Source organism: Anarrhichthys ocellatus, unplaced genomic scaffold (genome assembly GCF_004355925.1).
Source record: "Anarrhichthys ocellatus isolate YVR2014 unplaced genomic scaffold, GSC_Weel_1.0 scaffold23, whole genome shotgun sequence".
Taxonomy (NCBI): Eukaryota; Metazoa; Chordata; class Actinopteri; order Perciformes; family Anarhichadidae; genus Anarrhichthys; species Anarrhichthys ocellatus.
Window position 1 is genome coordinate 5,971,041 of NW_022280053.1, and position 11,398 is coordinate 5,982,438.

At 42.9% G+C, this 11,398-nt stretch overlaps 1 protein-coding gene across 4 annotated transcripts in view; it reads left to right on the forward strand.

Annotated features, from left to right (window-relative positions):
* The window catches only part of ptpn13 (protein tyrosine phosphatase non-receptor type 13), a 39,520-nt gene extending 28,130 nt beyond the window's left edge, over window positions 1–11,390 (forward strand). For 2 of the 4 annotated variants that reach the window (XM_031860300.1, XM_031860298.1), the window contains exons 22-49: window positions 55–162; window positions 287–418; window positions 540–1,033; window positions 1,443–1,574; window positions 2,706–2,799; window positions 2,903–2,988; window positions 3,263–3,431; window positions 3,701–3,915; window positions 4,034–4,132; window positions 4,232–4,614; window positions 4,702–4,861; window positions 4,947–5,102; window positions 5,299–5,470; window positions 5,593–5,803; window positions 5,924–6,009; window positions 6,100–6,161; window positions 6,370–6,525; window positions 6,761–6,926; window positions 7,081–7,170; window positions 7,318–7,424; window positions 7,517–7,572; window positions 7,656–7,753; window positions 7,971–8,119; window positions 8,219–8,309; window positions 8,404–8,741; window positions 8,818–9,033; window positions 9,137–9,199; window positions 9,297–11,390. In XM_031860300.1, coding sequence (XP_031716160.1) covers window positions 55–162; window positions 287–418; window positions 540–1,033; window positions 1,443–1,574; window positions 2,706–2,799; window positions 2,903–2,988; window positions 3,263–3,431; window positions 3,701–3,915; window positions 4,034–4,132; window positions 4,232–4,614; window positions 4,702–4,861; window positions 4,947–5,102; window positions 5,299–5,470; window positions 5,593–5,803; window positions 5,924–6,009; window positions 6,100–6,161; window positions 6,370–6,525; window positions 6,761–6,926; window positions 7,081–7,170; window positions 7,318–7,424; window positions 7,517–7,572; window positions 7,656–7,753; window positions 7,971–8,119; window positions 8,219–8,309; window positions 8,404–8,741; window positions 8,818–9,033; window positions 9,137–9,199; window positions 9,297–9,374 — 4,367 coding nt within the window. In that variant the 3' untranslated portion in view covers window positions 9,375–11,390. The remainder of the gene's footprint in view (window positions 1–54; window positions 163–286; window positions 419–539; window positions 1,034–1,442; window positions 1,575–2,705; window positions 2,800–2,902; window positions 2,989–3,262; window positions 3,432–3,700; window positions 3,916–4,033; window positions 4,133–4,231; window positions 4,615–4,701; window positions 4,862–4,946; window positions 5,103–5,298; window positions 5,471–5,592; window positions 5,804–5,923; window positions 6,010–6,099; window positions 6,162–6,369; window positions 6,526–6,760; window positions 6,927–7,080; window positions 7,171–7,317; window positions 7,425–7,516; window positions 7,573–7,655; window positions 7,754–7,970; window positions 8,120–8,218; window positions 8,310–8,403; window positions 8,742–8,817; window positions 9,034–9,136; window positions 9,200–9,296) is intronic. The other 2 variants (XM_031860301.1, XM_031860302.1) reach the window with 2 other exon arrangements.
* Window positions 11,391–11,398: the final 8 nt, after the last annotated feature.

Consider the following 11,398-nt stretch of genomic DNA (forward strand, 5'->3'; position numbering starts at 1 on the left):
TGTGTGTGTGTGTGTGTGTGTGTGTGTGTGTGTGTGTGTGTGTGTGTTCTCTAGGGTTCCAGGTTGTTGGAGGGGAGAACTCTGGTCAGATGGACCTTGGCACCATCATTAGCTCCATTACACCTCGGGGTCCTGCTGACGTCAACGGCTGTCTCAAACCTGGTAGGCCGGTGATTTGTTTCCGCTCTTCCTCTCGTATGGCAAGATCATGATGTTTGTTTTGGTGTCCGCTGTGATGATAGTCAGCAGTGCTAGCATGTGTGTCACAGTTGTAATGTTGATGCAGGTGACCGGCTGATCTCAGTGAATGATGTGAACCTTGAAGGGCTCTCTCACGCCACCACGATTGACATCCTCCAAAATGCTCCTGATGATGTCACTCTGGTGGTGTTGCAGCCCAAAGAAAGCCTCTACAAAGGTAAAATGATCTTTGTTTTTTGTTTTGGTCACATCTCGTTGTCGTCATGTCCAGAGTGCAGTACCAGTGTTTTCTCTTTCGTCCACGCTTGCAGACTGTTTGTCTTCCTTTTTTTTGACAGAATCTTCTCCAGGCTATGTTCCCTATCAAGCCAAGTCTGCATTAAAGGCACTAAACTCTGGCCAGAGACGAGAACTAGACTTTGATACCTCAACAGAGGAGCAGGTGGGAGCAGGAAGCCCCAGCCCTCCTCTCCACGGCGCCGGCACACCGCCATCCACCTCCTCCCTAGTCCACCAGCACCCCAGCCTCAGTTCTCAGGACTCCAGGACGAGCAGCGTTGCTAAAATCAGCCCACCCCCTGCTAATGGAGTCCACCAGTGCCTACAACGAGCTACAGCCGCTGCCACAGCTGTAACCGTCGCAACCGTTGCCCAACATCATAGACCAGAGCCTAACATGGGTTTGGATCCTGCGCCACCGGCTCTGCCACCCAAAACTAGAAAAGCTAAAGTGTCTGAAGCTCCCAAAGTTTCCGAGCACTCTGACTGGGGCGATTCGGACATGGATGAGGAGACTTATTCCAGTAGTCAAGAGAAACTCAAAGTGAAAGAGGTGCGGCCTTTGTGTTTATGAATTCATTGGTTTTATACATCGTCCCACAGAGTAGTTGTCTACTCAAGAGATCTACGAATCAAAACTCACAAAAGGTTGTGTTTTTTTGTCTTCGTGGAGCAAATTAAAATCAACTTTTCTTAAAGGAACAGGATAAGTTCTTCCACAAACAAGCATCACGCTTTACCTTTCAGATGCTTGGAACAACAAACCTGTTGTGTATATAACCTTTGCCTAGCATTACATGTACAATGTCAATGCAAGGCACTTTGTTACCTGTTCACTGCATGTCACTCCCTGAATGTAATATCTGCTCAGTTCAGCTTCCTCACTCCGCCTTGATCCCTTTTTCTCTCTGCATGTTCCAGCTTGTGATAATTCAACTTAATACCCTGTTCTCTGTTTGCAGGAATACATCATGGAAAATGTAAATGCTAATGCCCCAGGGGTCAATAGTCTCTGTCCCGGAGAACTATTTGACGTTGAGCTGTCTAAAAACGACAGCAGCCTGGGCATAAGTGTCACGGTACTGTTCGGCAAGGTTTTCACCCTCTCTTATTGTTTTTCCCCTTTCCCTCTCATCCTGTTGTCTCTCTGTTTACATGTTTTGCTTGGTTGGGGTCTGCTTTCTTAACGCTGTATGTTGTCGGCTCTGGAAGCTCCTGTGGAAATATTGTCCACCTAATTATTTTTGCATGCTGCCTTCTTTTTTTGATCAATGAGGATTTTTTTATTTATTTTTATTTTTTTTAAATAAAGTCACTCTGATACCTTCACAGTAAGGACCATGAACATTTTAAACAGGACTGGTTAGTGAGCTCTCTTTTGGCTTCCTACACGTTTGTTGCTGCTCCTTTATTGATTGACGATAACAAATCATGTGATTGTGTGTCATGTGACCAGGGTTGCTGTAATAACTGATTGAGTGTGTATGAAATTAACCATGAGCTTCACCTCAACAATAAACCCATCATCAAGACTATCATTCATAACCAAATGGACACGGAATAGAACTTTACATTGTCTTTGATTATTAGGATTTAACATCTCAATAATTTTGTCAATAACATCACAGTGGAGGATTTTTTTCATTTTTAAACTATTTCAGAATTGTGATATGATAAAGGCTTTGTCTAACTTCATTTATTTAGTGGACATTACATTATTATTTTGTAGGCTGTGCTTTGCTGTGGCACTTTTGGAAAGTAATGTTATTCCAAGAATGAAGAAGAATCCACCGACACAGACGGGATAGTCAGCTGATGGCATTTCTAAACAAATGGCCACACCTGCTCTATTTAAATCTAAGCCAGTTATTTTGTGTAATGTTCACACGGGCATCAACAAACACTGATCTCTGGTCAGGTCCACAAACAACAAAATCTATATACGTTAAGCAAACTACAGAATGAAATGCAGGGAAACTTTGGTCTTGAATGTTTTTGCCAAATGTGCTTCTCTTGTGAAGTTTGGTTGATGTTTTCACAAAGTAATTGTCTTCGTATAACGTACAAAACATATTTATGAACCCACAGTAAAGACAAAGCATTTATCATTTTAGCAATAACACCTAAAATGAAAAAGAACCTCCACCCTCCCATCACCCCCAAAAATACATAATTACCTATTTTCTCTTTGGCTGATTAGACTAAGAGGTGTGTTCAATTGTTAGGGAGGAGTCAACACGAGTGTTCGACATGGAGGCATCTACGTCAAAGCCGTCATACCCAAAGGAGCTGCTGAGCTCGACGGAAGGATACAGAAAGGTGACGGCCTAAACGGCCATGTTTCAAATGATGACGTCAAATACAATTATGAACTGAAGATTTATATATTTGGACTCTCTTCGTGTCTGTCACCTGTGCTCAGGTGATCGTGTGGTGGCTGTCAATGGAAATAGTCTGGAGGGAGCCACTCACCAGCAAGCAGTAGAAGCTCTCCGAGATACTGGGCAGGTGAGGGATGACATTTGACAAGCGGTTTAATTGCTGCCCAGCAACACTAAGTACATTACATTAATTTAGCAGATGCTTTTATCCAAAGTGACTTACAATTCACATTCATACACAGTAGGCACAGCTATGGGAGCAATTTTTCGGTCTTGCTCAAGGATACATCGACACGCGACTAGCGGAGCCGGGGATCGAACCGCCGACCCTCCGATTGAAGGACGGCCCTGCTCCCCACTTAGCCACAGTCGCTCCCCAATTAAATAACTTTCTCCCTCAGATGGTGCACTTGTTGCTGGAGAAGGGTCACCCGCCTGCAGACAGTGTCCATGCTCCCCTCACGCCTCAGTGCACGCGACTAACTGCAGCCGGCGGCCAAGACCAGACCCAGAACAAAGAGCAGCCACTTGAGGTCAAAGAAAAACCCGAGTACAGCTTTGTTACACGAGGTGAGGCGGCCACAGATAGTGTTTCCTTGTTGATTAGTAACACAAGTGTAAATTAGGTACCATTAATACTGTAATTTTGAAAGATACCCACTTGATTTGTGTAACTCAGACTGCTAAGTGTGTATTTCATTTCAAATTACTTCATCCCTCCACCGTCTATACATTCCTATCCTGTGCAGGGTCAGAGGGGCTTTGTTGGCCAAGAGATCGAGTACACCCTGTCCTGGACACAACAAATAAATAGAATCTGCATGTCTTCGTTCCCACAGATAATGTGTTTGATGTGTGCCTGCTGAAGAACACATCAGGTCTGGGCTTCAGTTTCAGTCGTGGGGACAACATCCCTGACGAACCCCCCGGCTCCAGCATGGTGCGGGTTAAAAAGCTGTTTCCTGGCCAACCAGCTGCAGAGAGCGGTCGCATCAAGGTGGGCGACGTCATCATGCGGGTCAATCAGACCCCCCTCAAAGGACTCTCGCAACATGTAAGTAGGATATCTCTGCAGTCGCTGCGGCCACAGGTTCTTATAAATGGTATAAACTATTTTAATACCACAATTTATTTAGATCTGGTCTGGTCTGTCCTCTTATTCCTTCACATAGGAGGTGATATCAGCCTTGCGAGGAACAGGACAGGAGGTGACTCTGCTCCTCTGTAGACCTGAATATCATGTCCTACCTGAAATGGACACTTCAGCTTTGGTGAGTCAGGAAATAATGCTCCTTTTTGTCTTCCAACTGCGTTGTAGACATTTCAAGTACCAGTAACTGGTAACTCAATTGAAACTGATTTCTTCCCAGACGCCCATGTCATCCCTCCGAAAGGAGCTGGTGACCCAGGCAGAGTCCAGCCTGAGCTTCGGCAGGGCAATATCTCCTCCGGCTTCACAAGGCAAGAGGAGTCAGGGCCTTGTGGAGGACGCCCTGGAGAGGCTGCTGGTCAAAACCCCCGGCCGACACAACAGCTACAGCGACAGCACTGACGGGGATGAGGAGGTGGAGGAAGCCTTCAGCACCGGCCCCGTGGACCACAGCAGGCAAACTTGGGAGCGGAGTGTCTACCACACCCCCAGCAGCAACCTGGGGCTGGAACGTTACGACAGCACTGGTCAACTGGACGACACCATCAACTCAGGCTTCTACTCCCCAAACCTGTCGATGGCGAGTTCGGACCTCAGCAAGAGGTACTTGAAGAATGTTTAAATAATGGTCATATCCGCATTCATTGTATTCTCTGATATTTCATAATTGTGTCTTTGTTGTCTGTGCAGGTATCCTCCATCCCCCGTGACGGCTAATCTGGAGCCGTCCCCCCTGCATATGGTGTCCTCCCTCACTGCCCCAAGCCCAGATCCCCTGCCTCCTCCACTGCCTCTGCCGTTAAACCTCACCATGTCCGGCAATGGACAGGACATGGAGGACTTTGGCCCGGTAAGGAGTGAGGAATGAAAAATGTGGATCTAAATTTTTTAAATGTAGGGGAATTTCTCTAATTGAGATGCATCTCTGTTGTTAGGAGGTAGAGCTAAAGGTCTCCTTGGTGAAGTCAGACAAGGGCAGCCTGGGCTTCACCCTCACTAAAGGTAATGATCATGGATGTTACATCCATGACATCGTCCAGGATCCAGCCAAAGGAGATGGAACTCTGAGGCCCGGGGACCGGATGATTACGGTACAAATTCACCCTTATTCCCTTAAACTGGTCACAGTTTACAATATGTTTCAGCCTATGTTGTTGGTGCATCAAAGTAAACAAAAAGACTGGTTTCAAACAAAAAAAGTGTCTCAAGCAAACGGGCGTGTCTCCCAAATTGTCGATCGATTCCTTTAAATCCATGAAGTACGAGTCATTTATTTTCTATCTCTAGGTGAACAACACGGATGTGAGCAATATGGGCCACACCGAGGTGGTCAATCTTGTGCGCACGGCCCCTCGTGTGGTTGACTTGGTGGTAGGGAGGGTTCTGGAGGCTCCCAAGCCCCCCATAGAAGCCCACCTGCTGCCTGACATTGGCTTCAAGGGCAGTCAAGAGCCACTGGGTAAGAAACGGCCCTCATGAAAAAAACATGTCTGGCACTTTTCATAGGTTCCCAGAAGCTGCATCCTAAAATAAGTACTTCAAGTCGAGTCTTGATTGTTTCACATCTTGTTCTGTCGCCAGGTTTGGTACTGGATGGTGGCTGTGACAGTGTATATGACGTCTTGTTTGTGAAAGACATTGTTCTCGGTTCAATGGCCTTTGAGGAGGGCAGCCTGAGACCACTTGATCTAATCCACTACATCAACGGGGCTCCCACGCAGTACTTGACTCTTAGTGAGAGCACCAGACTGATGGACCTGTCCCTCGACGACCTCACACTCAAAGCCACGAGGTAGTCTAGAAAACAATGACGTGTGTAGCCTGTGTGGAATTTTTCATGCGGAGTCTGTAAGTCATTGATCTGAATGGCATTACAACAAGTTATTTCATACATTTTTTTTTTTCCTCAAAGGGATGGACAGCCTGTTTCTACCGGGCAGAAAAGTGTCTCTTTTCTGAACAACAATGTTAGCCCCAAGGTTTCCTCCAGCATGAATGGTACGTTTCAGATCTGTAAAAAGAAACGAAAACAAATGCTGAGTGTGTCTATTATTTTACATCTAATTGCAACTTTGCTTTCTGTTTAAGGGTTTCTTAAAGGAGAAGATCTAAGGGATACAGAGAGTCTAGCAGCACTTTGTCCTTTAGAGGTAAATTTAGAAACACATTTTACTCTTAATTCCATGTTGTGCTTTGTATCTGAATTAAGAGACAATTCTTATCACAATAATATTGTGAATAGTGTGATTTTTGCCATCAAGCTTTGCCTCAATAGCGACTTCACTACCAAACAGTTGTCTACTAAAGATTTAATCCCAGATTAAAGTATGATTACACATGTATTTGTTGAATATGTAGGAGGAGATCATACATCTGGATCTGGAGAAGCTGCAGTCAGGAGGTCTGGGTTTCTCTGTGATTGGAGGGGAAAGGGGGATCTTTGTCAAGTCCATCACACCGGGAGGAATAGCAGAGTCCTCGGGCAAACTGCAAGTGGGAGACAGGCTGCTGAAAGTGAGTTATATTTGACATCTGCTGCTCACAATTCGTATTGATTAATGTTCTTTTGTTAATCAAGATTGAATGCATATTGTTCATTTACTGTTTAACTTGCGCCAAATGCATTTAACAGCTGACCTCTGCCCACACTATGAACTTCACGCAAACAAAATAACAAATACTGCAAAACGTTTAATCTGCTAAACATAGTTTTTCTTTGCGTATCAAAGATTGTGATTTTTCTTTGCAGGTGAATGAGGAACTAATGACAGGTGTGTCCCACACCAAAGCTGTCACCACCATCCGTAAAGCTAAAGGCCTGGTGCATCTTATAGTGTCCAGACCGCCAGACCAGAACCCCAGCACATACCTGGCCTATCTGCCCATCAACTCTGACAAGTGCAATGGAAACACAGGTACAAGCAGAGACGCAAAACATGGAATCTCTACGTGTTTTAGAAAGGTTTTGTGTGATTTCGTCTCTTAAATCATTTACGAAGATGTAATTCTATTGTATTTTTAATAATCTGACCTTTTCTCTCTGCAAACTCTCCTTCATGTTGCTTTCAGATCTGAGTGAGGACAATGGAGCAAAGACGAAGCTGTTTTCTCTCCATGATGAGCTGAAACCTGGCGGCGGTCCTCCTATTCCACCAATAGGTAACAACATACAGGGTACAAAGTGGACTGAAAATCTCCGTAGAACCATGTTAAATGTTGTTTGATTTGAACAAAAATAAATGAACTTGTATATGAAATAATAAAATTGTTAACTTCACAAACTCGACTTCATTCTCTGTTTCAAAGACTATGAAGATGATCCTCGAGGACACAGAAGAGAGACGGAGCACAGCGCAGAGTTTTCAGAGGACACAGACTGTGATGGCTCTTCTTTACCTGAAGACTCCCCCGAGGTACAAATCTAATCCATCCAACTTGATGAAACATTGAAGCTATATGCAGCTTCAGTTTATTATATATATATTCTTTAATTCTTTCAAAATAGAGTTCCAGGAAAGTGGAATGGCAAGAGGAGAACGTTGACGATCCGAGGAATGAAAAGTAAGATTTTGCTTTTCGGGTTTGCACTTGGGACTGTGAATATATTAATAAACATCTCACTGGTTATGTTTTCGAATCAACAGCTATCTGCAAATGGGTGCTGGACAGCCAGAGGAAGATGAAATCACATGGGGAAGTGATGACCTGCCAATTGAGAACATGAACTCCAAATCAAGAGATGGTAAGAGCGACTTTGGATTTGAAATTTGAGTGTAAGATGTGAGTTAAAGTTACAGGTGATGCGGCAATTTCTAATTGGGGTTGTCAGAATGGAGTCTATAATAAAGACGAAGTAATTTCAAATTTGTCTTCGCTGACAAAAAGTTGTTTGTGCCATTAGTTTTGTAATTTTGAATTATGTTCCTAATTCTGCTTTAACTGTCTCTGCCCCCCTCCAGACGGGCCAATCATCACAGAGGATGAGCTGACCTCTTTGCCCCTCGTCAAAGTGATCCCTGATGGCCAGTACACAGGACAGAAGCTCAACACTGTGGTCCGCATGATGAGGGGGCTCCTGGAGCAGAAGGTCCCGCTGCAGGAGTTTGATGTAAGAATCTACTTTGAATTTAAATGCATGTGAATGAATTACAATTCATTTGATTTTATTTTTTTTATGAACATCTTTTTCTGTTTTCCTTCCTGGCAGAATCTTCAGAACCTCCAGCCGCTGGACGACTGTTTGATAGGTCAGACGAAGGAAAACAAGAAGAAGAACCGCTACAAGAACATTGTTCCTTGTAAGAAAAGTCGCAAATATTTTTTGATAAATTTAGACACTTAAAATGTTGGACATAATTTGACTTTTTTTTTTTTTGTACACATCTCTTCCAGTTGACACAACTCGAGTTGTGCTGGGCAAAGACGGGGGCTACATCAACGCCAACTTCATCAATATGTCCGTGAAGGATGAGAACTATATGTATATCGCATGTCAGGGTCCCTTACCCACAACTCTGGGGGACTTTTGGCAAATGGTCTGGGAGCAGAAGTCTAATGTGATCGCCATGATGACCCAGGAAGTAGAGGGAGGGAAAGTGAAATGTCAGCGGTACTGGCCAGACACACCGCGGACCGCAGAGATGGTGGACGAAAGGTTACAGATCACGCTGCTCAAGGACCAGTTTCTCGACAACTTTGTCATCCGACTCATCGAGGTCAAAGATGTCCAGGTTGGTTTGTTTACAAATTTAAAACGTTCCTACACTGTGAACAGACACGTTAACTTGAGAGTTTCTCCTCCCTCAGACCAATGAAATACAGCGTGTAACTCACCTTAACTATACGGGATGGCCAGACCACGGGACGCCCTCACAACCCGAGCAGCTGCTCACGTTTATCTCCTACATGAGGCACGTCCATCGATCGGGGCCAATAGTCTCACACTGCAGTGCGGGCATCGGTCGATCGGGAACCCTCATCTGTATAGACGTGGTTCTGGGTCTCATCAGTAAAGATGCAGACGTAAGCAGACGATCTTTATCTTGTTTATGAGGAAGCTTCTGGTTTTTTTTAATTGTCTCTTCTGTGTTCAGGATGATCCCAATCTAATGAACGCTTTCTGTAGTTTGATCTTTCAGATGTGGTACGGAACATGAGACTTCAGAGACAGGGAATGATCCAGACAGAGGTGAGTTTTAATGTTTGATTTAAGAATCAAGAAGCTTAATTCTTACATGTTCTGATTCGACATCTCTTTGGTTCGTTTTCCCTTCTTTTTTTTACAGGAGCAATATGTTTTCTGCTATCAAGTGATCCTCTATGTCCTCCGATGCCTCCAAGCAGAGGAAAACATCTCTGGATAGTAGCCATCGTGTAGAGGCTGGGTGACTGTTTCAAACAAAAATGGAGGAGAGTTGACACAGGCAGAAATTGCCAAATTACACATGTTTTTAAAAATGCCTTAAAATATCCAGTTCCTTGAGAGTACATCCTTTAAAGAAGTCTATATTTTTATGTTTGCTTTTTGAGTTCTCTCTCTCTCTCTTTGGCTGCTACTCCTTTTCAATGCATTTATGAGAACTGCTGATTGTATTTCTTATTGTCACCTACAAGAGAACACTAATATTTTTCCCCAGATTCTTGGATTTTTTTTTAATAATTATGAAATTGATCAATGATTTCATATTTTATGTGGAACAAAATTGTACTTGTGTATTTTGAATCCTATGTTTATGCTGGAACATGCCTTGACAGAATACTATGTCAGTATTTGCTTTGTAAATCTATTATACAGTAATTGCTTACTGCCTGAGGAATAAAGTGTACATATTCATCTCCTGAAAATTAAACTGCCTACATTTTAAGTGTAATGTGGAGGAAAGTTTTATTCAAAAAAAAAAAAAAAAAGATTCAAATATTGTCTTTTGTAAAGAGCGTACTTAGGTTGGCATCACTTTCCTCACTTTATTTATAGACGCATTAACCTAATTCAGCTTTCCCAGCCTTGCTGACGAGCAAAAACACTGAAGATGATGAGGAAGAAAAGCTACAACTTGTGCACCTGTATAAGGGATGATGACTTGACAATTACACAACATAAACATGTACATACATATACATACTATACTGCACAGAAATGCATCAATGAAGCCTATAATGTTTAGCTTTTGCTGAGGCTGACAGAGAAGTGTTAACTTCTCATATTTGGAGCTATAGTTTGTGATGATGAGCTGACAGTCTCTACAAAGATTGAACATTTTAACCTCCATATTGTATTCTTCTGCCTGGCTGTTGGATTGGAATTCATATTTTACAGGTGTTCATGTTACTGTCTTTCACATGTATGTAGTCATTAAACATGATTGTTCTGAATGAATGACTACACACCCCTGAGCTATTGTATTCATGTCACTGTAAAATGTCTGTTATGTCTCAACACTTCTATCCATTAGCTTCTATGATAACGTTGACATTGTTTGGTTTGTGTGTGTTGCTGCCCACGTTGGAATTGATGGGAATGAAAAGGCAGATGAAGCAGCAACATGGGCTTGAAGATGACAGGTGTGTCCCAATTTAAATAATAGTAGGTCAGAAGCTGAAGTGGTGATTAAGGGACAAATCAAAAACTATGTGTCAGAAGTAAAAGAACAAAGAAAGTAAAGGAAGATATATGGTTTTAAAGTAAGTACAGGGTCTGGAGGACGAAATATGAAAGTGAATGCTTGAGACAAGAAGAAACAGTGGAACATGTTTTATTATATTGCAGAAACTTGCCCTTTAACCGATGTAAATAATCTAAGTACTAGACTTCCTGATCCACACACCAGTTGGTGGCGGTAATGCACCAATTCGTCGCCAATAAACCTCAAAGAAGAAGATCACAAATAGTGGCTGCTGGGTTTGTTGACTTTCTCTGAGGAATGGCGGACCCCATGGAGGTTCACTTTTCGGTGAATGGTAAGTTAGTTTATTGTAACTTGACTCCTTTATCTATTTTTTCAATATGTCTGATGTAAATGTTGATATTCACGGTGCCTCCGCATTCCCTGGTGGACTGTTTTCTAGTGTGTTCGTCTCGGTGTCTTCTTGTTCGGCCTCTCTCGTCATGGCTGACGGGGCGTAACTTCCCAAAGTGTGGGCTCACTTTACTGACGATATGTGTGCTCCTTTCTATGTAAATGCATCTAAATGTAATATTTGTTTAAAAAATAAAAACAAGTCTGTAGTTATGTGTGCTGTTTAAATTGTGTGTTGCTTATGGTTAATATGTTCAAATGTAGAGAGATGATCACAGCCTTTAAACTCACTTACATCACCAACACACATTTGTAGCAATTGCAAAAAAAAATAAGATTATTGAGTCTTTTAGTGTCTTTATTTTTTTTTT